This window comes from Xiphophorus hellerii, chromosome 12 (assembly GCF_003331165.1).
Source record: "Xiphophorus hellerii strain 12219 chromosome 12, Xiphophorus_hellerii-4.1, whole genome shotgun sequence".
Classification (NCBI taxonomy): domain Eukaryota; kingdom Metazoa; phylum Chordata; class Actinopteri; order Cyprinodontiformes; family Poeciliidae; genus Xiphophorus; species Xiphophorus hellerii.
In genome coordinates, this window is record NC_045683.1 from 17,443,596 (window position 1) to 17,464,567 (window position 20,972).

The 20,972-nt window shown below is 37.3% G+C and overlaps 2 protein-coding genes across 3 annotated transcripts; one reads left to right on the forward strand and one right to left on the reverse strand.

Moving 5' to 3' along the window:
• Window positions 1–926: 926 nt before the first annotated feature.
• On the forward strand, window positions 927–5,641 carry kctd10 (potassium channel tetramerization domain containing 10). Its single transcript, XM_032579131.1, has 7 exons — window positions 927–1,056; window positions 2,354–2,567; window positions 2,645–2,814; window positions 3,814–3,900; window positions 3,987–4,039; window positions 4,143–4,338; window positions 4,506–5,641. The coding sequence occupies exons 1-7, from the start codon at window positions 1,054–1,056 to the stop codon at window positions 4,716–4,718; spliced, it is 936 nt and encodes a 311-aa protein (XP_032435022.1). The 5' UTR covers window positions 927–1,053; the 3' UTR covers window positions 4,719–5,641.
• Window positions 5,642–5,654: 13 nt separating this feature from the next.
• Window positions 5,655–19,885, reverse strand: myo1ha (myosin IHa). 2 transcript variants are annotated; one of them, XM_032579130.1, is made up of 32 exons: window positions 19,175–19,883; window positions 14,730–14,864; window positions 14,525–14,640; window positions 13,764–13,962; window positions 13,580–13,660; window positions 13,160–13,339; window positions 12,981–13,079; window positions 12,783–12,896; window positions 12,627–12,698; window positions 12,415–12,534; window positions 11,904–11,971; window positions 11,668–11,773; window positions 11,497–11,577; window positions 11,139–11,230; window positions 10,922–11,016; window positions 10,761–10,807; window positions 10,508–10,588; window positions 9,645–9,750; window positions 9,449–9,566; window positions 9,243–9,356; window positions 9,079–9,155; window positions 8,930–8,998; window positions 8,608–8,692; window positions 8,361–8,523; window positions 8,192–8,275; window positions 8,018–8,111; window positions 7,886–7,941; window positions 7,670–7,805; window positions 7,495–7,565; window positions 6,351–6,448; window positions 6,178–6,277; window positions 5,655–6,096 (listed from the first exon to the last, which is right to left on the reverse strand). In XM_032579130.1, exons 1-32 carry the CDS (start codon window positions 19,178–19,180, stop codon window positions 6,070–6,072), a joined length of 3,090 nt encoding a protein of 1,029 aa, XP_032435021.1. In that variant the 5' UTR covers window positions 19,181–19,883; the 3' UTR covers window positions 5,655–6,069. The 2 variants fall into 2 exon arrangements, with proteins under 2 accessions (XP_032435021.1, XP_032435020.1); XM_032579129.1 differs by having other exon boundaries at window positions 9,449–9,750; window positions 19,175–19,885.
• Between the last annotated feature and the right edge of the window lie 1,087 nt (window positions 19,886–20,972).

Genomic DNA, 20,972 nt, shown 5'->3' on the forward strand with positions numbered 1-20,972 from the left:
CGGAAACGTGTGGGATACGTGATTTATTTTTCACGCGAATTAAAATTATTCAATCACAGCGTAGTTGAAAGTAGAGCGATTTAGCCGTAATTAAATTAATTAATTTCCAGCAGTTTTCGTTCTTTAAGTTTAAGATGTTTTCACCTCTCTGCCTTAAACTGTTTGGGACGGTTGACGTCATTTTTAATGAACGCGCAGCGGTACTCTGGTGATGTACCGTAAAAGTGACCCCTGTCAAGAAAAGCACGAAATGGAACGCGCATTTCAAGCTATTTATTTCTTAGTCATGAAAAGATAATACACACTTTACTAAATGAATTACAGATTTTCTATAGCATTTGAACCAAATATGGGTGTTATTGGATATATTTATTTAATTTTTTTTATCTATCTGTCCATTGTTTTCACCTCTTATTCTTACACTGGACAGAAAATCAACCCAGGAGGGTTTTGAATTACGATACTTTTGTCTTTAATCATGCGGATTCTGTCAGTGAGCTGTAAATGATTGTGCTGAAATTGACATTTGAATCAGTCATATAATGTTATAATTTAATGAGTTTGTTGAATTTGTTGAATTATTTAACTAATCACTAAAATAACTTGTAAAATAATTTGACAAACAATGGGATATTTTTCATGCAAAATTTGCACAAAAATGAATTTAATGTCGAATTATTATTTTCAAGTACACAATTCAATTTCAAAAACACATTTCCCTTTTTTCTACAATGTGGGTGGATCGGATCATGTCTCCTCAGATGTAATATTTATTCATGTATTCAATATGATATTTAAATTTTTTTTTAAAAGGCAAATATTTAATTATAAAATATCTTCGTTTCTTCAAGATTTAAATTTTTTTTTTTTTTTTAACAAAAGTTATTAGGGAAATTATTTTATTGCAAGGCACTTTTGATCGCTCCTAAACCTATTAGCACTTGAAAAGCCTTTCCTGTGACGGGGCGCTTTTTTCTGCACAACACCGGAAAATAGTGGGTGTTAGCTGACTGGCGTTAGCAAGCAACAACTTCGAAGTCAGCTGTGGGTTCTATGGTAATTATATGGGTTTCTTTCTAACCATAAACAAATTAGTTATTCCTTGGTATCATAATATTTAGAAATAAAGATGATTTAAATGTCGTAGTATGAAATAATTTACTTATTATAGAATATCTTCGGTAACTCCTAACTATGCTAACTGGTTGCTAGGTACTGAGAGCTAAATCTAAGTTGTGAGCTACATTGAAATAGCAGTTCATTGTTTTAGAAACAAAATAACATTTAATGTTTGGAATCATTAGTGCCTCTTATTTTTTTTGTTGAATATGATTTTTTTTATTGTGAAAGCTTTCATTAGTTTACTGATGGCCTTGATGACGCCGTTTGTTCCAACTGAATAAAATGTTTTTCATTCCTTTTGACGTGTGACACGTTCAGAATAACCAAGTAAACATAGATAGGTTTTGACTGATCTAAGTTTAATTTTGAACAACTTAAAATAGGCTGCACCAGTAATAGTAAGACGAAATGTGGAAGTACTTTAAACACTTTATTAAAATATTTAAGACTTTCTTATCTTATCGATACGAAATCATGCAATCAGTTTTATTATGGCATCTGCTGTTAACTCATATATTCACTTTGTGTGTTTTTGCTTATATTTGTTATCTCTCTGGGATCATTTCTGGTATATTCACCTCTCTTTACCACATCAATAGGTCCTATGGTGACCACCGCCCAGTCGTTTTGGTAATAATTAAATTTAGAGGTGGCTTAGTCGACAATAAGTGAAAGTCATTACAATGTCTTAATAAGGATAATAAACTTTTGATTCGTATATAATTATAAAACCACATTGCATTGATAGTATTATTATATAGAATTTGTGACAAAAAAAGTATAGACGATTATGGATTGGTTATGAATATATGGAAAATGAAGTTACTGCAAGCTTTCAGTAAGCATACGTCTTTTGAAGGAAATCACAATGAGGACTACGGTGCCTATTGTATAGATGGGCAAAATTACTCCAGTTCCAATCTTGAAATGTTTTGTGACAGGGGCTACTCCTTTACAGAAGTTCATAAGGTTCATTCATTCTGATGGGTGCTCAATCCTGAAGGATTCTCAGTAGGAGACAGGCTGTTGTTCAGCACTTATGATTCCCTTCATAAATCACCTTGGTTTATGAAGAAGGCTGTGTAGAACCAAAAGGTATTAATTATGTGGCACTACCCCCAGTAGATAACCAAATAGTGCAGGTATTTACTCCACTCTTCATGGAAACGTGCTGGAGTGAATTTAAGGGAAATCATTCTATGGTGGTGTTTTTTCTTGTTTTTTTTTCCAGGAAGAGATGTCAGGAGACAGTGTGGTGAGCTCTGCAGTGCCAGCAGCTACAACCAGGACCACATCCTTCAAAGGTTCCAGCCCCAGTTCCAAGTATGTGAAGTTAAATGTGGGTGGAGCGCTCTACTACACTACAATGCAGACACTAACAAAGCAGGACACCATGCTTAAAGCTATGTTCAGTGGGCGGATGGAGGTGCTTACAGACAGTGAAGGTAAGCTCTGTATGTACATTATGAATGTACATACAGATGGTTTGAGCTTTTACCCACCAATGGTTTTCTGTTTATAGGTTGGATTCTAATTGATCGTTGTGGAAAACACTTTGGAACAATCCTTAACTACCTCCGGGATGGGGCGGTCCCACTCCCAGAGAGCCGTCGGGAAACGGAAGAGTTACTCGCAGAGGCCAAGTATTATCTTGTCCAAGGCTTAGCTGATGAATGTTCAGCAGCCTTGCAGGTTAGTTCTTTAATATAAAATCTGATATCTGATTATGCTTCAAGGCTCAAAATGTTGCACATTAGGAGACGTCGTCCTGCATATCTTTGATGTGTCAAGTGGTAATTTGAGCCACTGTTAGCTCTATGAACTTTCTCTCAACACTTTCTCCAATGAGTTATTTTTGTCCACATAATTACCACAATGTTGATATTTTCTCTTTTTTTTTTAACCATTTTCTGTAACACACAGAGAAAATCGAGTGTGAAAGTGCCAGCAGATTCTGACACACTCAATCCAGGCCGTCTGGCATCAACAACCATAATTTGTTTAGTCATTGTAGTTTCTATTCTTCTCCATTAGTTTGAATTGGAGGAAGTTGTCTAGGTGGCTAAATTGTTTAGTTTCTGCCATGTGATTATCTGCCTTTCTATGTGTGCTAACTAAGATTGAATCAGGTATTTCCAGAAAAGTGACTGAATGTGGAAACTTGTGTTTAATACGACTAAAAACATTGTTATTTAACAACTGAAAGGCTTATCGGTGATGATGAAATCGCCTTTTACTCTTTGCATGCTCACTCAGCTCTGCATAGTTTTTCTTCTTGCTACTTTGTTTTGAACTCTATACCAAAGTGTTACCATTTTGTCTACATATACTTGGATATGCTCATGCCTTTCCTTCTCATGTACTTGCCACTAAGTGCCTATTTCTCTTTGTAATCAAACATTTTGATAGAGATGCACTCATAAAAATGGTAAAATCTTATTTGTAATGACATTGTTCTAAAGGTGTAGCATTAAACCATCATTTCTATTGTGGCAGTAATTCTTCTTTAGGTAACATGACCACTGTTGAAATCAAAATAGCAGAATGACCTTCTTCAGGTAGACATCCATCCTAGTTACATAACACAATTTAGGTTACAGTGCATTTATCATCATATTTAGTCTGTAATATAAAATACTTTACTGTAATTTAACTGCAGTGTTTAATAAAGGAAGTAAAATTGTCTTTCAGAAGAAGGAAACATATGAACCTCTTTGCAAAGTGCCTCTCATGACATCATGTAAAGAAGAGCAGAGACTCATTGCAACCTCGAATAAGGTATGTTCTTGTAGCTTGTACTGAATTTTATGGAGCTGTTAAGATTTTTTTTTGGTAACCAAAACAGAAACATTTTGTCTTTCCAGCCTACTGTAAAACTGCTGTATAACAGAAGCAACAATAAATATTCATATACTAGGTAAGTCTCCTTTAATGGCATCATTAATAGATATGGATCATAACCCAGGTGACTTGCAGTGCCATTCATCAACTTTTTTCTTTTTTTTTTACCTCCTATCCAGCAATTCTGATGACAACATGCTAAAAAATATTGAGCTTTTTGACAAGCTGTCGTTGCGGTTCAATGGGCGAGTCCTCTTCATTAAAGATGTGATAGGGGATGAGATCTGTTGCTGGTCCTTTTATGGCCAGGGTCGTAAGATTGCAGAAGTGTGCTGCACTTCCATTGTTTACGCCACAGAAAAGAAGCAGACTAAGGTAAATATGCGTCTGATGCATTTTTTGTCATTAAAATAAATTCTTGGATTGTGGCAGTTCTGACCTTCAGTACTCATATTCTCTGTTCATTCTTTTTTATTACTACTATTATATAGCAGTACATTTTTCACTACAGCTCTTATTTTATTTCTTTGTGAAACATTCAGGTTGAGTTTCCTGAGGCGCGCATCTATGAGGAGACCCTCAACATCCTTCTGTACGAGTCCCACGACGGACGGGGTCCAGACAACGCGCTGCTGGAAGCCACAGGTGGCGCTGCAGGAAGACCTAGCCATCTGGACGACGACGAAGAGCCCATAGGAAGAGTTCGTAGGATTCATGTCAAACGACCCGATGACCGCACACACCACCACCAATGACCTCCCTGTTCTGACCCAGCAGTATGTCTCTGCACCGTGCTTGTGCCTTACAAACACCACGCAAATTACTCTTTCTCACTTCCTGTTGTCTCCAGCTTCTCCAAGAGACTATTCTGAGTGGCGCACATCAATTTGTATTGTTTTTTGTTTTTGTGTCTCATTTTGTTGTTTAGCTGTTGTGTTGCTTTGTAATCTCAAAAATGACTTCTTCTACAGTTGCTTATATGGATGTTTGCTTTCAGCAGAAAAAGGTTTTACCCATTGGACTGTGTGTGGAATGTTTCTGTCAGTATAAATCTGTTGTTTAAGGGTTTAAGCTAAGTGACATACAGCAGAACCTGAAGTACAAGATGTAATTACTGTATTTAAAAAGGTAATGTAGATGGTTTGCTACTGTGGGTCTGTCAGTGGTGTTATGCCGCAATGTGACCATACGGTGGCACTATTTTATCCCTGGAACGTTACCATGGCTATTTTGTATCCTGATAATTAATAAAACTGTATAAAAAATAATTTTTATGTTACAGTATCACAGAAGAATGCAACATTTCACTCTGGATTATATTCTATTTAGTTAGGATCGATATATTTTCGTTCACTCCACTATAAACCTTTTATTTTCCAGTGGAGGAAACGTGAGCTGTGACCTGAGGTGTTAAATGTACTGAGTTGATTGAATGATGTCTGCTGAGGTTTAAGTGAATGAGTGTAATCAGAGCGATGCCTAGCAGGAAGGCCTGTCTACAAGCTTTTAACAGAGATGGGAATTAGACCTGTCCATCACTGCATTCATCAGAATATACTGTTTGCATACTATATGTTCAAGTCAAAGCAAGCATCGATTTTTAGGTCTGTTGTACAAAAGTGAACAAATGATGTTTTATATTTATATAGCCTTTATCACAAATAAATTTCTAGATGCATTGGTTTTTTTATGTGTTTAATTTCCACACGTTCCTTGTCACTGAAAATACAAAATTATAATACATATGGCTTCGTTGTTTAGAGAATTACGTGGGTTGTTTTTTTTTTTTTAGCCAAGCTTGTGAATAATATGGTTTCCTCAAGTCAGATATTTTTTGCACATTATCTTTGATTTTTCAACTTAAAGTGAACCTTTGAATTACCATCTCAGATTTAAACTTTACTAGATAATATATCAAACTGTAGTTTTATTGTAGGTAAATATTGTGCTGGAAATTAACTTGACCTAAAACATATGAAAAGTGTGTTTCATCTGTCCGATGAGGGATGCAGCTGTTTCAGGTCAGGTGTGTATCCTGTGGACATGATCCTCTCCTAAGGGGTCTCCTGATTAAATATGCAGGGGCTTCTTGCGTGTCCTCACATGTTACCGTGTCCTTGTTCGTGTTGCAACCTGCAGCAAAAAAAAAAGTGGTTTATGTTTTTTCTTATGTTCAAGGTGAATTTAAAGATGGGATTATTTGTTTTTACTCACCACCATCAGGTGTCCATTTTTGGCTTTGTACACCATGGGCTCCTGTCCTGTAGTAAAGTCCACTGAGTTCTCTTTGCCAGACTGGATTTGGATCTTTATGCTGAAAACGCCAAAGTTGTTGATTAAATCTGAATGGCAAAACCAGGTATCTAATTCTCAAATCTTGAACTCACCTGCCCTGAACCACTTTGATTGCATCCTGTTTATTAGCAATGATGCTGAGTTTGGTTAAAAACTCATACAGGTGCTCACACTGTATGATCAGATCTCCCTGAGACAAAGAGTGACAAATGATCTTGCTAGATTTTAAAAAGTTAAATATAAAAGTTTTTATGTTTCTGAATCTTCACAAACTTAGTCATCATTAGAATAATTAATGTATTATTGTCATGATCAGTGTCAGTTTAAGTAAAAAGTACAAACCCAGATATAGTGTCTTACAGTGTGGCATGCATTTGTATTCAAATGAGTCAAATGTTGAGTAAAACAAACTTTCACTGCAGTTAACAGCAAATCTTTTGGAGTAAGTCTAACCACTTTCCACATCTAGACACTGACATTTCTGTCTTGTTTTTTTTTAAATCAACCTCACATTAAATTAAGAATGTCAGCAATTTTCAAACCTTAAAGATTTTTAGTTGAATTTAGTTCTTTTGCTTTCACTGGGGAGTTCTAGATATAAAGATGCTTTGATTAATCCTCATTATTAGAGCTGTGGGTGTATGCTAACAGATGTTTCACCAAGGTGTGGATTTCTGCAGCTCCTCCAGTGTTACCTTGAACCTTTTTGGTTGCTTCTCTGATTAATCCTCTCCTTGGATTCCTCTGTTTTGGTAGAAATGCAGTTATTCCGTGCTCTACATTTTCAGGAATTGGATTGAAAAGCTCTCTGAGACACATTCAAAGCTTGGGAATTATTTTTTTTTTAACTTATAGGGTAGCTCTGCTTCTCCACAGCTTTTATATCAGACTCATCTGATGCTGACTGTTCATGGATGTCCTCTAACCTCTGAAACCTTCACAAATCAGCAGGATTTATACTGACATTACATTAAATAAGGTTGGGCTCCATCTGAGGCCTATTGGTTGCACAGAATTTATTTGGGAGTATCAGAGTAAGAAGGCTGAATAAAAACACACACCCCACTTTTCAGATTTGTAAAAAAATATAAAATAAAATACTTGGCCCTGTATCCTTTTCATTCCATTTCAAACTTACTACAAAATTAATTCACCAGCTTTAGTTGATTTATTACATGAAATCCCAATAAAATACATTGTGTGTAATGAAATAAAATATTTTAAAAAATGACTCACCTTTTGTTTGGGGTCTTCACAAGTTATATGAATTGCAATGATGCCATCGCTTAAGTTGCTTACAGATATCCCTGCAAAAAGTCCAAACTCAGTTTTTGCCCTCCATGAGAACACTAGTAATAATAATGTTAATAATAATAATGTTAACTACTAAATTATTTAATGTAGTTCAGACCTTGGAGAGAATTATACGACACTCGCTGTTTGATCTTGGCTTCCTCCACCAGATAAGCAGCAGTCTTGGTGAGGATGAGCTGCCTTGGCCTTGGTTTGAAGCCGTTTCTGTCATACTTAATGACGGGGACACTGTACTACAGAAACACAGAACCCAACTCACTCAGCGCTTGATTTGGTGCTGGATTACGTCAAGCTGGTCATTTCCTGCCATTACCTTAATCTGCTCATTGCGAATCATACTAAGTACCCGGATGTTTATCTCTTGTTCGCCTGGAGAAGACAGACCATCCATGCATGTGACTGTCTGGAAACAGAAGTGTGTGGAGCTGTTGTATTTGAAACTCACTGATTCTTGTGTCCAAGAAAAGTTGAGGGATGCTTGGTGGATAATTTTCCTTTTTGCCTTTGAAGATCGCACTGGTGACAACTTTCATTTGAAGCTGAAAAAACAAAACTATAAACTACTAAAACAAAAAGCAGAACATTTTTTGTCTTATATGTTATGATCAGTGTTTCTTACTTGTGCTTTTTTCTGTGGTGGGATTCCTCGCACATATTTCCGCACCATCAGACGGTAGTGAAGCTTCCGCAGTATCTCTGATGCCTTTAATGAAGCAAAAAAAATTATCCTCAGAGCCAAAAGTTTACTTTCCATCCGGCTGCGTTGAAATGAACAAACGTTGAGTTACCTCAGTGAGCACAGCTGGGGGAGTTAGCCAGGTTGTCTTATCCAAAACAGTCTTTGGCAGATTGTTTTTCAGTCTGTTCAAGTAGCTTTGTCTCACAAAGGCCAGGTACTCTGAGTTATCTGTGCTTTTTGCTTCCCCTCTGTTTATGTAGGCTTTGATGAACCTAAAACAGGAGAACAAAATACAATTTAGATGAAATGATGTGACAACAATTAGATATAGGGTGCCTTTTGTTTTTTTTGCTTACTTCTTGATGACTTTTACAGCCCATGCCCTTTTCTCTTTCTCCTTCCTGGCCTGTGCTCCTCTCCAACACGTCTCAATCTTTGTTGCTGAAGACGTGAAATTAAAGTTAAGCTTGCTTGCACTTCAAGAAAGAGGTTTGAATATTTGTGAAATGTTCCTAAGTCTAAAACATAATGTATTTTTTAATCACTTGCTATTGGAGATGTGATAGATATTTTGGTATAAAAACTGTTTTCCAATCCTGTGTATGGTGTTGATATCAAAGTTATCTTTATGGTTTACAAATATTTAAGCACCAGTCTGTTTCATGCTCTGATATTTACCAGCCTCTTTCTGTTTCTTGAACTCTCCCTTCACTTTGTATCCTTTATACTTGGCCTGAAGTTTTGATGCTGCATATCCAAAGCATACGAAACCATTAAAAGTCTTAAATAGTAATAATACAAGTTTTTAAGATTTGAATTAAACTTACCCAAGTCATGTTTGCATTTCTCGTAAGCATCCTCTGTGGCATAAAGGGTCCTGGGATGCCGGATGAAGATCTTGGTTCTATAAAAATCCAATCAAGGATGGTAATTTTTGCCAAAACTGGCTTACTGAGTATTTTTTTAGACTGAATTAGAAAGTTTTCCTCACCTTCCCATTTTGTACTCATCAGGCAGGTAGCCCAGGTGTAGAGCCAGCAGTTCAACTCCATCAGCAGGCATTCCTCTCCAGTGAGGCCAAGTGGCCGGGCACAGGGGTTTGTATCTGTGACATGAGCCAGGTTAACACACACAGGAAAAGTTTACACACATGAAACCAAACACCATTTCATGGAGAAAGATATGTTTTTGCAGGACCTCTTTAAGAAGTCCTCATACTTCCGACGGTAAGCGAAACCAGCTCTTCTGACTCTGAGATGCTCCATTAGGCCCAGGTACTTCACCTGGTGTCTGATCAATGCTTCATCAAACTGTCCTGCGATTGGATGGCAGAGATCATAAAACGACTGTGTTGATTGTATTAACCTTCTCTGCCTTTTCTGAGCTGACATACCTGGCTGCTTGGACTCATTGGACTTTAGACAGCGTATGTACCAGGCCTCTTTAGCCATGAGCATCTCTGTGAGCTTCTGCAGGCTGTTCTTAAACTGGGTCGCTACCTACAGACGCAGCCAAAGGGTCATACCATCAGTTCAATTGGCAGATACATTTTGTATGAATTAAGAGTTTTAGTCAGATTGTGGATACTAGTAAAACTTGTTAAAACAGATTTTGCACTCAGTCAGAATGTATTATCGCCAGTCTTCAAAGGATATAAATTATGGATATAGGCTTAATTACTTGCATACATGTGTATGTATTCTTAAATAAAGGTCTTTTTAAAAACTGCAGAAACACCAGACACTTTCTGTAGTCACCAGCAAGCTCAAGGAATCATTCTGGTGGAATATTTGACCACTTTCTAACCAGAATTGGCAAAGTCTATTCAAATCAGTTGGCTTCCACAATATTTTTATTAAGTCTGTGGTCAGGGTCAGTCCAGAAGCTTGATGATACCTGATCTGGATCAGTGTCCTGTTAGAACATTCGATTTTATTCAAGTTTAATTACCAGCTTCTTGATTTTAGGTGAAGTTGATCAATTTGGATGTAGTTTTCCTTTATTCCACTTTGTCTAAGACAATTCAATGGCCTCTTCAAAGAGCTTCATCCTGAAAATACTTTATGTGGAATTAAAATGGCTCCATGCCAGGAAAGCAGTTAACTGAGATAAGCTGCACCATTTCTGAAAGGAACAGTGGCCAAATATCCAATTGGTGTCTGTAAAAATTCATCAAAGATGTTTGTCACATCATCAATGCATGAACAATTTTACATTTTATTGTTACTAATAAGAATCCAACACAGATGAACTTACTGTTTCTGGTCTTCTCTTGTTTGTTGTGTCCACAGCAGAGAAGCACTCCCTGACAATCGTATTTTTTGACTGACACACCAGCTTTAAAAAGAAGTGAGAATCCACAGTAATGCATGTTTACATTAAGATAGTAAATTGTTAAATACCATCCATCCATATCTTGTTTTATTTACTGCAGTCTTGCAACAACATACTTTTTGAGCTAGTACATATCTGTATCTCAATAATTAGAGGTGCAAAAATCCGTACTTACATTTTTTATGTTTCTGTATAACAGGTCATTATTTTTGTCAAGAAAACCTAAAAATGTTTTAAAAAAGTAAAAAGATTCTATGTTAAAGGATTGCCGCTATGAAATTACACTAGTCCAGATGTTAATGTGAAGGTGGCTTTAGGACTGTGGTTTTATTTTACCCACAACGCAGTAGGTGACCTCCCCGGCGTAATGCAGGAGTCTGAAATCCCCCCTCTCCAGAGTCTTCCGTGTCATTTTGTCGGCCAGTCTGTGTCTGCAGTCAAAGAGATGGAAACAAAGCCAGAGATGAATCATAACTCTTCATGAAGCCACAGTTCACTCCACTGAACAGAAACCTGATGTTTGTGGCCGCTAATAATGCAGATTTTAACTCACGTCACAAAGTGCGGGTGATTGCCCATCTTTTCTTCTAATCTGTCCAGAAAAGTGAGATCTGTGGCATCTCCTGGCCTGAGACACTCTTCATCCTGCAGAATCAGGTTCAGATATTTATTTTATTATTATTAAACATCACGTATACAGTCATATTCAGTAAAGTAGCGTATTATTGAAAAGTTCCTCTATTTCGGTAATTCAATTCCCCAAGACTAATACTATGATTTTTTTTCCACTTACAGCTAGTGAAAGTATGTGATTTTATTAAATATTAAAGATTAAATAAAAACATTTTTACTACAAAAATATGGACAAATTTGACTGTATTTATGTGAAAAGACTTCAGAGGATTACACACCAGTATTGATATGATTCCTCTGTGTTTCTCCTCAACCAGGTCACAGATGATCTTATTGTTGAAGAACTGAACCGGCTCCCACTTTGAAAACAAAACACTCAGAATAAAGCTAGTAAATGTTGATGATTATTCATTTTACTTTTTCATTTTCCATGTTTTGATCAGTTTTACCTCAATTCCCTCAGCTTCATATTCTTCCTGCTCAGCTTTGAGCGTCAGCTGGATAAAAAGCTGCTGCAGCTTCTCGTTGCAGTAGTTTATACAGAACTGTTCAAAACTGATGACAAAGAGGGCAAATATTTCTGTTTTTATGCTAAATTTATGTCTGTTGGTAGCATTGGGTTTTATTTTACAGCAAAAATATATATTTATCAGATAATCTACTATTAATCCAGAATGCAGCTCACCTGTTAACATAGAACACCTCAAATCCATATATGTCCAGAAGCCCGATAACAGTCTTTCGTGAAGAGTCCTGGCAGAAAATATTGCTATAAAACACTGAACTTTAAAAAAGTATTCTCACCCCTTGAACGTTTCCACATTTTGTTATGTCACAGCCACAAGTGTTGCTGTATTTTATCTGGAGTTTTAGTGAGAGTACATTATGCGAGAAGATAGAAGTGGTGAGAAAATGATGCGTAGTTTTTGATTATTTTTGTTTTTAATACAAGTGTGGTGTGAATTTGCTCTAATATCTTAGGTAAAAACCAGTGAAAACAATTCTAAGTTAGCAATAAAGGTTGTTACCTGTGGGTTATGACTCTTTAAATTATCTCAGATTTTTTTGAGAATGCCATAAAAATACATTGAATGTTGTGGTTGTAAAAGGAAAAATCTCAAAGGTTCAAGGGGTGTTTATGTTTTAGTTCTGAAAATAGAAACTGGTATGTAAACTTTTACATCATATATGCTCACCTTGTTCTCCATGGACTCATTAATCCTGTTGACCAACCAGGTAAAAGTCTGTCCGTAGATGGCTTTGGCCAGAGCGTCTCTGACATAGATGGCATGGTCTATTGTGAATGGACTGAGGACCTTAAAAATATAAAATAAATGTCACAATTGCAGTTTGGAGAAAAACAATTTTATCACCTAATAAAAGTAAAAGAGGTTTGGTGTCTGTGAACCTGCTCTGTTTTGGCTTCAATCTTTCTGAATGTAAGTCCCTCCTTAAGGTTGTTGGCATCCACCCCCAGAAGCTGTGAAGGAAACTGAAATCAGTCGCCAAATGGATTTCTGAGCCTCGTCCAGACATCAAACTCAGGAATATTTGCTGTCCTTACATCTGAAACCCAGTTCAGCTCCGTATTGTTCTTCAGGAGGGCGTGACCTTTACTGTCTGGATCAAAGTGAACATTTCCCAAATGGAGAACACTTGCAACCACCCTAAACAGATGCTGCACAGAGACACTCAGGTTTTTTGTTTTTTTTTACCAACATGTTCATGTTAATACTGATTCATGCAAAGCCATTCAACTTACACTGGTGTTAGTTTCATCAAATTCAATGACTTGCAGGGCATTTTTGACAGATTTCCAGTCATTTTTGTCATTAATAGACGACACAATGGCACATTCCCCCTGTTGGAAACAAAGAACACACAATTATAAAATATTTCTAGTGATCATAATTAAGAATGCTCTTCTGAAGTCATACATACCTGCGTTAGGTAGTAGTAATGCTGGACGTCTCTCTCGAGGCCCAGCTGCGTCAGCAGGTCATCCGATCCTCCTTCCACCAGCTGGTAGAAAACGTGGAAGTTCCTTTCGCCGTGATTCTGGTGCACAACCCTCGATTTCTCCAGCAGGTAGTTCAGGATGTGGCCTCCAACAGCATCCCCCTTCAGGCACCAAGATTTACATTTGATCATGTTAACATTATATGCAAAGTGGACTTTTTCATTGGCTTTGTAACGTAATGTAAGGTAAGGCAAAAGAAAAAACCTTGCAAAACTCGTAGTTACTAGGCTTGATTGATAAGTCCACGCACACTCAGAAAATACATGTTTTATTTGTTTTGATCCTTGTTTCTTTTTTACTGATATATTTTTTTCCACAGTAGCATTTGCTTGAATCCTTACCTGACTGTCAAACTGAATATCCATGTATTTCCCAAACCGACTTGAGTTGTCATTTTTCAGAGTTTTTGCATTCCCAAAAGCCTTTAATAAAAAAGAAACTCTTTTATTCAGAATAATTGTCACAATCACCTCTTATTTATATGCATAGTCGATGTTCTGATAAAATTAGAAGCAACCATTGAACCTCTAGGACAGGGTTGGACATGAGCATCTTGTCCCTGACGGTGTTCATTAAAGTGGTGCTTGGGCAGCTGACGGCATAATACTGCAGGATCTTCTTTGAGGCCTCAGTTTTTCCTGCTCCACTCTCACCAGAGATGAGGATGAAGTGATTGTTGAACTCTGTCAGCATGGTGTGGTAGGCATTGTCAGCCAAGGCATAGCTGGATGGATAGACAATAATTGTTACACATCAAACGTCCAGTTAGGAAAATAGGCGTTAACAGGTTTAAAATAGCAAGATTTACATGGATTGGTGATTATATAGATTTATAGATTAATATAGCAAGATTTATAGCAAGATAGTAAGATTTGTTTTCTTTACAATGCAGATTATGTTCAAATCTATCTATCCTAAAAGATAAGATCCAAAGAATTATTGTGGACATTTTTAATTGACTTGACCTTTCTTAAACAAACTAAAACAAAATGGACACATGATTTGGGTAAACCACCTTAAAAAATGACGCTGATTTTGTTTTTCCTGGTCAGTAAAATCCCAAGTCTTTCAAGTCTGTTCTGAAAACAGGAGTATGATAAAGGATATATTTTCTTTTTTCATTTAATAATCCCATGAGTACATTTCCAGCTGAAACTTTTTAACCATTTGTTTTTCACAGCCCACTGGCTTCCTGTTTGCTACGGGATAGAGTTAAAGATTTTATTGACTTCATTTATACTCTGATTGAACAGTGTACAACGTTTGGATGCCCATCAAAAACTCACATGTGTGGTGGAAGCTCAAAAAAGTTGACACCCATGTAGACATCCATCTGTTTCTTATTGTAGATGTCCAGGTCCTTGTACGGATTCACAGACACAATCAGTGTGCCAATGTAAGTCTAAGGACATGACAGAGTGAAAATACTTATTTCATTATTCAAAACACATGATTTAGTTTAGATATGGATTTCTTTTTTCTGTAACTCACATAGATTAGATCCTTGCTGAAACGTTTCTTCAAATTGCTGATAACAGCCACTTCTGTGGTTTCATCCAGAAGAACAAAGTCCTGGATTCCCACTCGGTCCCTGGCGGTCAGGGCACCCTCCATATCCAGCCGACCCTGTGCAACAAGTATCAATCATCCCACAGCTCAATATTCTGCTAAAAGCTCCTGAGATGGTAAATTGTTATTTACTGTTAACCCAATGTTGTGTAATCTATATCTTAGTGCATTTTTATTTTATACTATTTAACTTTAATAACCTGAATAGTGTTTGCTAGTTTGTTTTATTCTACAAATAAGAGAAAATTGGGCATAATTTTATGTGTTATGTTATGTTATGTGTTGCATAACACATGCAACAATTATGAATGCATAAAAAGTTTCAAGAAATCTGTTTTGACATCTCCATCTGGATGAATGCATGTTTCAGTAAACAACTCCAAGGGTGAACAAAGACCAGAAAAAGCACATACAGTCTATTTTGTGGGTCTATAGAAACTAAAAAGATTTTGAGCTCTTAAAAGTCTCTGTACCAATGGCTTTGATTATACATATGAACAAACAGAAGATAATTGCTACACCATTCACAAGGACCTTGGCTAGCAGCCGTTCATTCAATTGAGCTGATGCTCCAAGTAAACGCTACACAGAGTGCAAAATGGACTGGCAGAGCCTGAAACAGCGGCGTGTTTTAGAAGTATAGTGGGAAAAAAATTCCACCAATCTGTTTAGCATTCACAGCACCAACACTTTGACCAAAGGTTTTCACAGCTTTTGTTGGTTTTGTTTTTTTTTTTCACTCCCTCTTTGGAAGCAGAAATCCTTTGATTCCCAACTCTCTCTGTAAAAACATTTAAAAAAAGATAATCCATTGGATCTAATTGACACAAAGCCCTCCTTCCCCCCTCCCTCATGCCTCCGTCCTCCTCCTATGGCCCTCGTTTCTTCTGAGAACGGCCGAGGGGCTTTTTGTCCTGTAAATACCACGGAGGAGAGACAAAAAAGACGTCTTTAAAATGCAGTCTACAATCCATTACACATATTCTCCCTGCATATCCATTCAGTAATTATTCATTAGAAAACATTTAACGTCACAGTGAATTTCACACTAGGCAGTCGAAACACAATGGAGGAGATTTGGCCTATTTTGGGGTGAGGAGTTGTGGGTGGAGTGGGGGGTGGCTGTGCAGAGGAAGGGATGAAGGCAGAGGAGGGCGGAGGGGAGCAGTATTTGTCTGATCTGAGAACCTCTGAAATGGGTCCGTCTTGAGACAACGAGACAGACTAAATAGCGCAGTAACGGTCCGTGCCCTGCTGCTTGCTGTGACACTCATTTAGGGTGCTCTAGTGTGCCCTGAGGGCAAACAATAGAGCCTTGTTCTTAGCAATCTTGTGCTGTAATTTGGACTCCATTACTTTGCTCATATGGGGCCCCATGGACGGACAGAGGAGGCTAGTCAGATGAGTGTTTTTTTTCCACCTGTCAGCACCGCACCCCCAGTCTTCTCAACCCTTACTTGAACAATACCCCTCACCCTGTGTTCCCCACCAATAACCCTCACACGACCCCCTTCCCACAGCACTCCCCTCCCACTCACCCACTTTAAGCTTATGAGACAGGTGAACAATATCATTGAAGGAACCCTTTTTTGGACGTCAGAATCAATCTGCTGATATGATGGTGGTGGCGCTGCTGCAGGGTATCTGTGACACCCCCTTCTTTCATGGGAACAAACTTCTCTCCAGGCAGCAAAAGGGGACAATCTGCTGGGACAGCGTGACTTCGGGTTGCCATACAGTGTTACAAGCAATAACATGGGCAGATAAGCTGCTGTCAGGAGATGGGATTGATTAATTCAGAGGTGATGATAATGCCAGTGTTTTCGGTTTTTCGGAGCAAATCTGGAGGTTTGCCGTTTTCATTCAGCTCATTCTTTTGCAGAAAGCAGAAGTGTTTTATATGACACCAGGCCTGAAAAGCTAAACACTAACTGGGCGTTCTCAATGCAGGAGGACAATGACGAATGAACATGATGAGGAACCTGGCAACCGGAGAGGTTCTCTTTATGTTTATAGCCTTGTGTACACAGGTGCATCTCAGTGTAGTGTAGATTAGATAATCATTGAAAGTTTATTTATTAAAAGTTTATTTCAGCAATTCCATTCACAAGCTGAATCTCAAACTTGGATTGATTTATTTGATGCTGGTAATTGCAATGAATATGGCTTATAGCTAATGAAAACCCTTAGTTTAGTTTCTCATAAAGTTAAACTCTTGCAATAGAGCAAAAAATGACAAGGGTTGAGAAATTACAGCAGAAAAATAAGAAAAATTAAATTTAATCAGACGATATCCAAATCTGTAAACAAAGGGAGACCAAACTGAGAAAGGAATATTGGTACACATAAGAGAGTCAAACCGCACATAATCCATATTAGGACTGCAGCATGGAAACACAGGAGAACTGAGACAGGAGTGTTGGCAGTCAAGGAGTTTAAATACCAGGACAATGATTGCCTGAGTGAGGAACTGGTGAGTGTAATTAACAGGATGTGCTGCAGCTGTGGGAGAATGTGTACCAAGTTATTCAGAGGAAACGACTTGAAATGCCACAATATACACCAAAGAGCTATACACTGAAATGTAAAACTATAACACAGAGTACAAAAGAGCAGGAAAGGGAAAAGCTTGAAGACTAAACACCAAGTACAAAAGGAACATTTATTTTATGTTACGTTATTGTGTATAATCATTGGGAGGAATGCTGGCCTAATAGTTATCCATCAAAGAGTCAATTGCATCTTCCACAACAAGAGTAAAACACCAGAGGATCCTGAAGAAGCTGGTTGTTGACCAAGTTCGGTATTCAAGCATATCAACGGAAAATTGAAAGAAAGGAAAAATGTGGTAGGGAAATGGAGACATGCAATATGGACACTGCAAGTTCTTATGAATAAAATTAATGGCTCACAGGTCTCAAAATTTGACATGCAAACAGGTAATTCATCTATTTGTTTCTGCCGTATTGGGGAAGAGATGCATCCAAATGTTGCAGGAGATTCACAAAGTGTGGACTGAGCTTACAGGGCTTACACTGAGCACAAGACATCCAGTCAATATTGAATAGCAATGACTAGAAGCAATAGAAATCTTGTTCAGATGCAACTAACGTTTCTATTTTTCTCATGTAATTGTTCTGTCCCTCAAATATTGATGCCCTGGGCAGTGAGCCATTTCACCAATATCAAAACACATCTGATGTATTGAAGCAATGATTCATGTAAATGGACGCCCATCCAAGTGTTGGTGCAGATACAATGCAATACATGGATGCATCTTTACATAGACTGAGATTTCTGTATTTATTTATTTGTGTTCATCTAATGCAATTTTTAAATTTTCTGAGTAAATGAATGTTTTTATAAGCTGCAAGCCATAGTCATCAAAATCAACAGAAATAAACACTTAAACTGTGTCACTCAACACCTGGTGTTTTTAAAGAGATTCTGATTTATTGAAAATCACCTAAAATGCATACAGACCAATTCAATTACATAATAGATCATCCAATCTGACACAGCGTGGAAAGTGAGATTGTGTAATGAATCCTGAAAGCCACTGTCAGATCAGGTGAATCGCCTCAGAGAGTAAGCAAATGTATTTTAATTAAGAGATGGTCTCTGAACTTGGTCTAGAGTGTCATTGTTGCCTGAGACAAGAGTGACCTCATCGGTGTTGAGAAGTGGAGTAATCTTCTCATGAAAGAGAGGGAGCTGGAGGGGGGAGCTGCTACCTGCCGATTCGCTTCATTAATTTACTCACAGACAAGAGAATTTATCTCCCTCTTACAATGGAAAAAATGTCAGCTGTTGACCTCAGGGTAAGCAGAGCAGCATCTTGCAAATTTATCCGCTACTTTGATATTAGCAACTAAAAGTGAACTGTTGCTGGCAGATCAGGATCGTAAATAGAATATTACTTCAGTACTCTTTTTACCTAAAAACAAGTTAGAAGTGAACAACAATTTAAAGCCCAGTGTGGCAAAGTTTACAAATATTTTTACAAACTAAAGAAAAACATGAAAAAAACCATGTAAAAATAGCACAAACCAAGCATAAGAAATTTACTATCAACATGAACATTTTACCCAAGAACTGTAACAAATGTAGCTTTTAATTAGATTATATACTTGATAAACAACAAATGTATCTTTCTAATTTTAAAACTGGTCCACCTGCAGTTGCATCCTCTATTCTTTTAGTTTTTGAAAAGTTGGATTTTCTTCATATTTTTCAGTTTTAAATTTCTTATCTAATTTTACCAGAGAAAAAAAATATTCCCAAGAGTCCCCAAGGGGAGCAATACATGAGCTGAGTAAAATTTAAGGTAACATGAACTTTTTCAGTCATTTAAAACAAAATCAAACCTGCATTTCTGAAGCTTTGTTACTCTCCTATCCAGACGGCGAGTTTTTGCGTAGCTCCAAAGCTGAAGGCTTCCCTTCTTTGTGGAGAAGTTAGACGAAAATAGAGAGTCCTCCTGTGTCTGTTTGCATGGAGGCCATTAGTGAACCACTAGGCTGCTTTTCACAACAGCATGTTTACTGTCTTTTTGTCCCGTCCTTCTTCTTGTTGTTTGTGGTGTCAGTATAATGTTGGTGAAGTTATGTGGAATCCAGTGAACAAATGTACTGACGTCCTGAAGCTCAGGGTGCTGCTTAATGATTCATGTCTCAGAAGGTGGAGAGACGGAGAGATCTTATTCAGTGCTTACCTGGCTATCTTCTGAGTGTAACGTAACAAGACAGAAACAAGATCCAAAGCACACCAACTTATCACCCTTTACCTCCCTCTTTCTCTTGCCAATCTCTATTACATCTCAACCACAACAAGAAGCTCCCAGTTACATTATTTCTTCTGTGACATGTCAGGTCTGGTTTCTGATCTGGGAGCCATTATGTAGACCAGTCATCATCGGGGCTGATCTTGTAGTCCAGTCAGCTCAATCACTGAATTAATACTTTAAGAGTACATTTTTGCTGCAATTTCAGTTTTGAATCTTTTTTTGGGGTATGCCCGGTTCTATCCGAATTCAAACTCAGCCAGACTGACGTCTGTTAACGTCAGTTTTTTAATCTTGTTACAGATTTTCTGTTAGGAGTAAGTTTATTATTTGACTGGAACATTTCAACACCTGCAAATATTTTGATATTGGGGAAAAAGTTCCCCTTTGAACAGGACATTAACCTTAAACACAGCCAGAGTTACAACAGAGTTAGAATCAAATGGCTTGGATTAGTGTTTTGCAGCAGGTCTTATTTGAGTATTTTCCTCTGTTTATCTGTTTATGTCAAATCAGATCAGCTTCACTGTCCTTGATGAAGAAAAATATCCCACACCATAATGCTGACAACACCATGAATGTATATATTATTGTATATCAACCAAAAAATCATTTTTGGTATAATCTAACCAACTTCTTCATCAAACTCATTATATCTCATAGCAAAGGTGGCAAAAAGCAAATTTAACATTTTGTAGCTTTCTAAAAGCAATGATTTTCTTCTTGCTGCTCTTCCATAGAGGATAGGGTTTGTGACTAATATTCGTTCTGTAAATAGATTTTCTCGACAGAGTTGTGAATTGCTGAAACTCCTCCAACATTACCATGGACCTCTTCGCTGCTTAGCTGATCAGTGCTCCCCTTGCTCGTCAGTTTGGGGGTTTCATAACCTAATCCTATTTTAAACTTCTCCACAACTTTATTCCTGACCTCCCTGGTGAGTTCCTTGGTCTTCTTGGTGCCATTTGTTCAGTAATAAAGGCCTTCACAAAACAGCTGGATTTATGTCAAAATGACTCATTAGGTCACATGTGAAGGTATTTTATAATAGGTAAACTAGATTTATCAGTGCTAAAGAAGGTGGATTTTTATTTATAAAAAGTTAAAAAGAATGCATATTTTTCCACTTCAGAAGTGTGCATTCATTCATGTTTGTCTGTAAATATAATTCAACATTAAAATGTATTGAATTTTGTTGGTAGGATGCAAAAAATGTGAAAACTCCAAGGAGAATAAAAACTTTTGCACCTTACACATCATCAATGTGTTTGATTGTATGACTCAGTAACTGTTTGCAAACCTTCTCCAGACATTTTCTTCTCTGATGACTTATAGCGGAAAAAAGAAACTAAATCTCCAGTCACTTAATGACCTAATTGGTG

Bases quoted from the DNA above. Each gene is read 5' to 3' on its own strand.
- kctd10 (XM_032579131.1), top strand. The intron at 2,568-2,644 runs GTAAGCTCTGTA...TTCTGTTTATAG, and splicing joins GGTGCTTACAGACAGTGAAG to GTTGGATTCTAATTGATCGT. The intron at 2,815-3,813 runs GTTAGTTCTTTA...ATTGTCTTTCAG, and splicing joins AATGTTCAGCAGCCTTGCAG to AAGAAGGAAACATATGAACC.
- myo1ha (XM_032579129.1), bottom strand. The intron at 9,156-9,242 runs GTGAGGAAAACT...GGATTTTTATAG, and splicing joins GATGAGTACAAAATGGGAAG to AACCAAGATCTTCATCCGGC. The intron at 7,942-8,017 runs GTGAGTTTCAAA...TGTCTTCTCCAG, and splicing joins TTTCTTGGACACAAGAATCA to GCGAACAAGAGATAAACATC.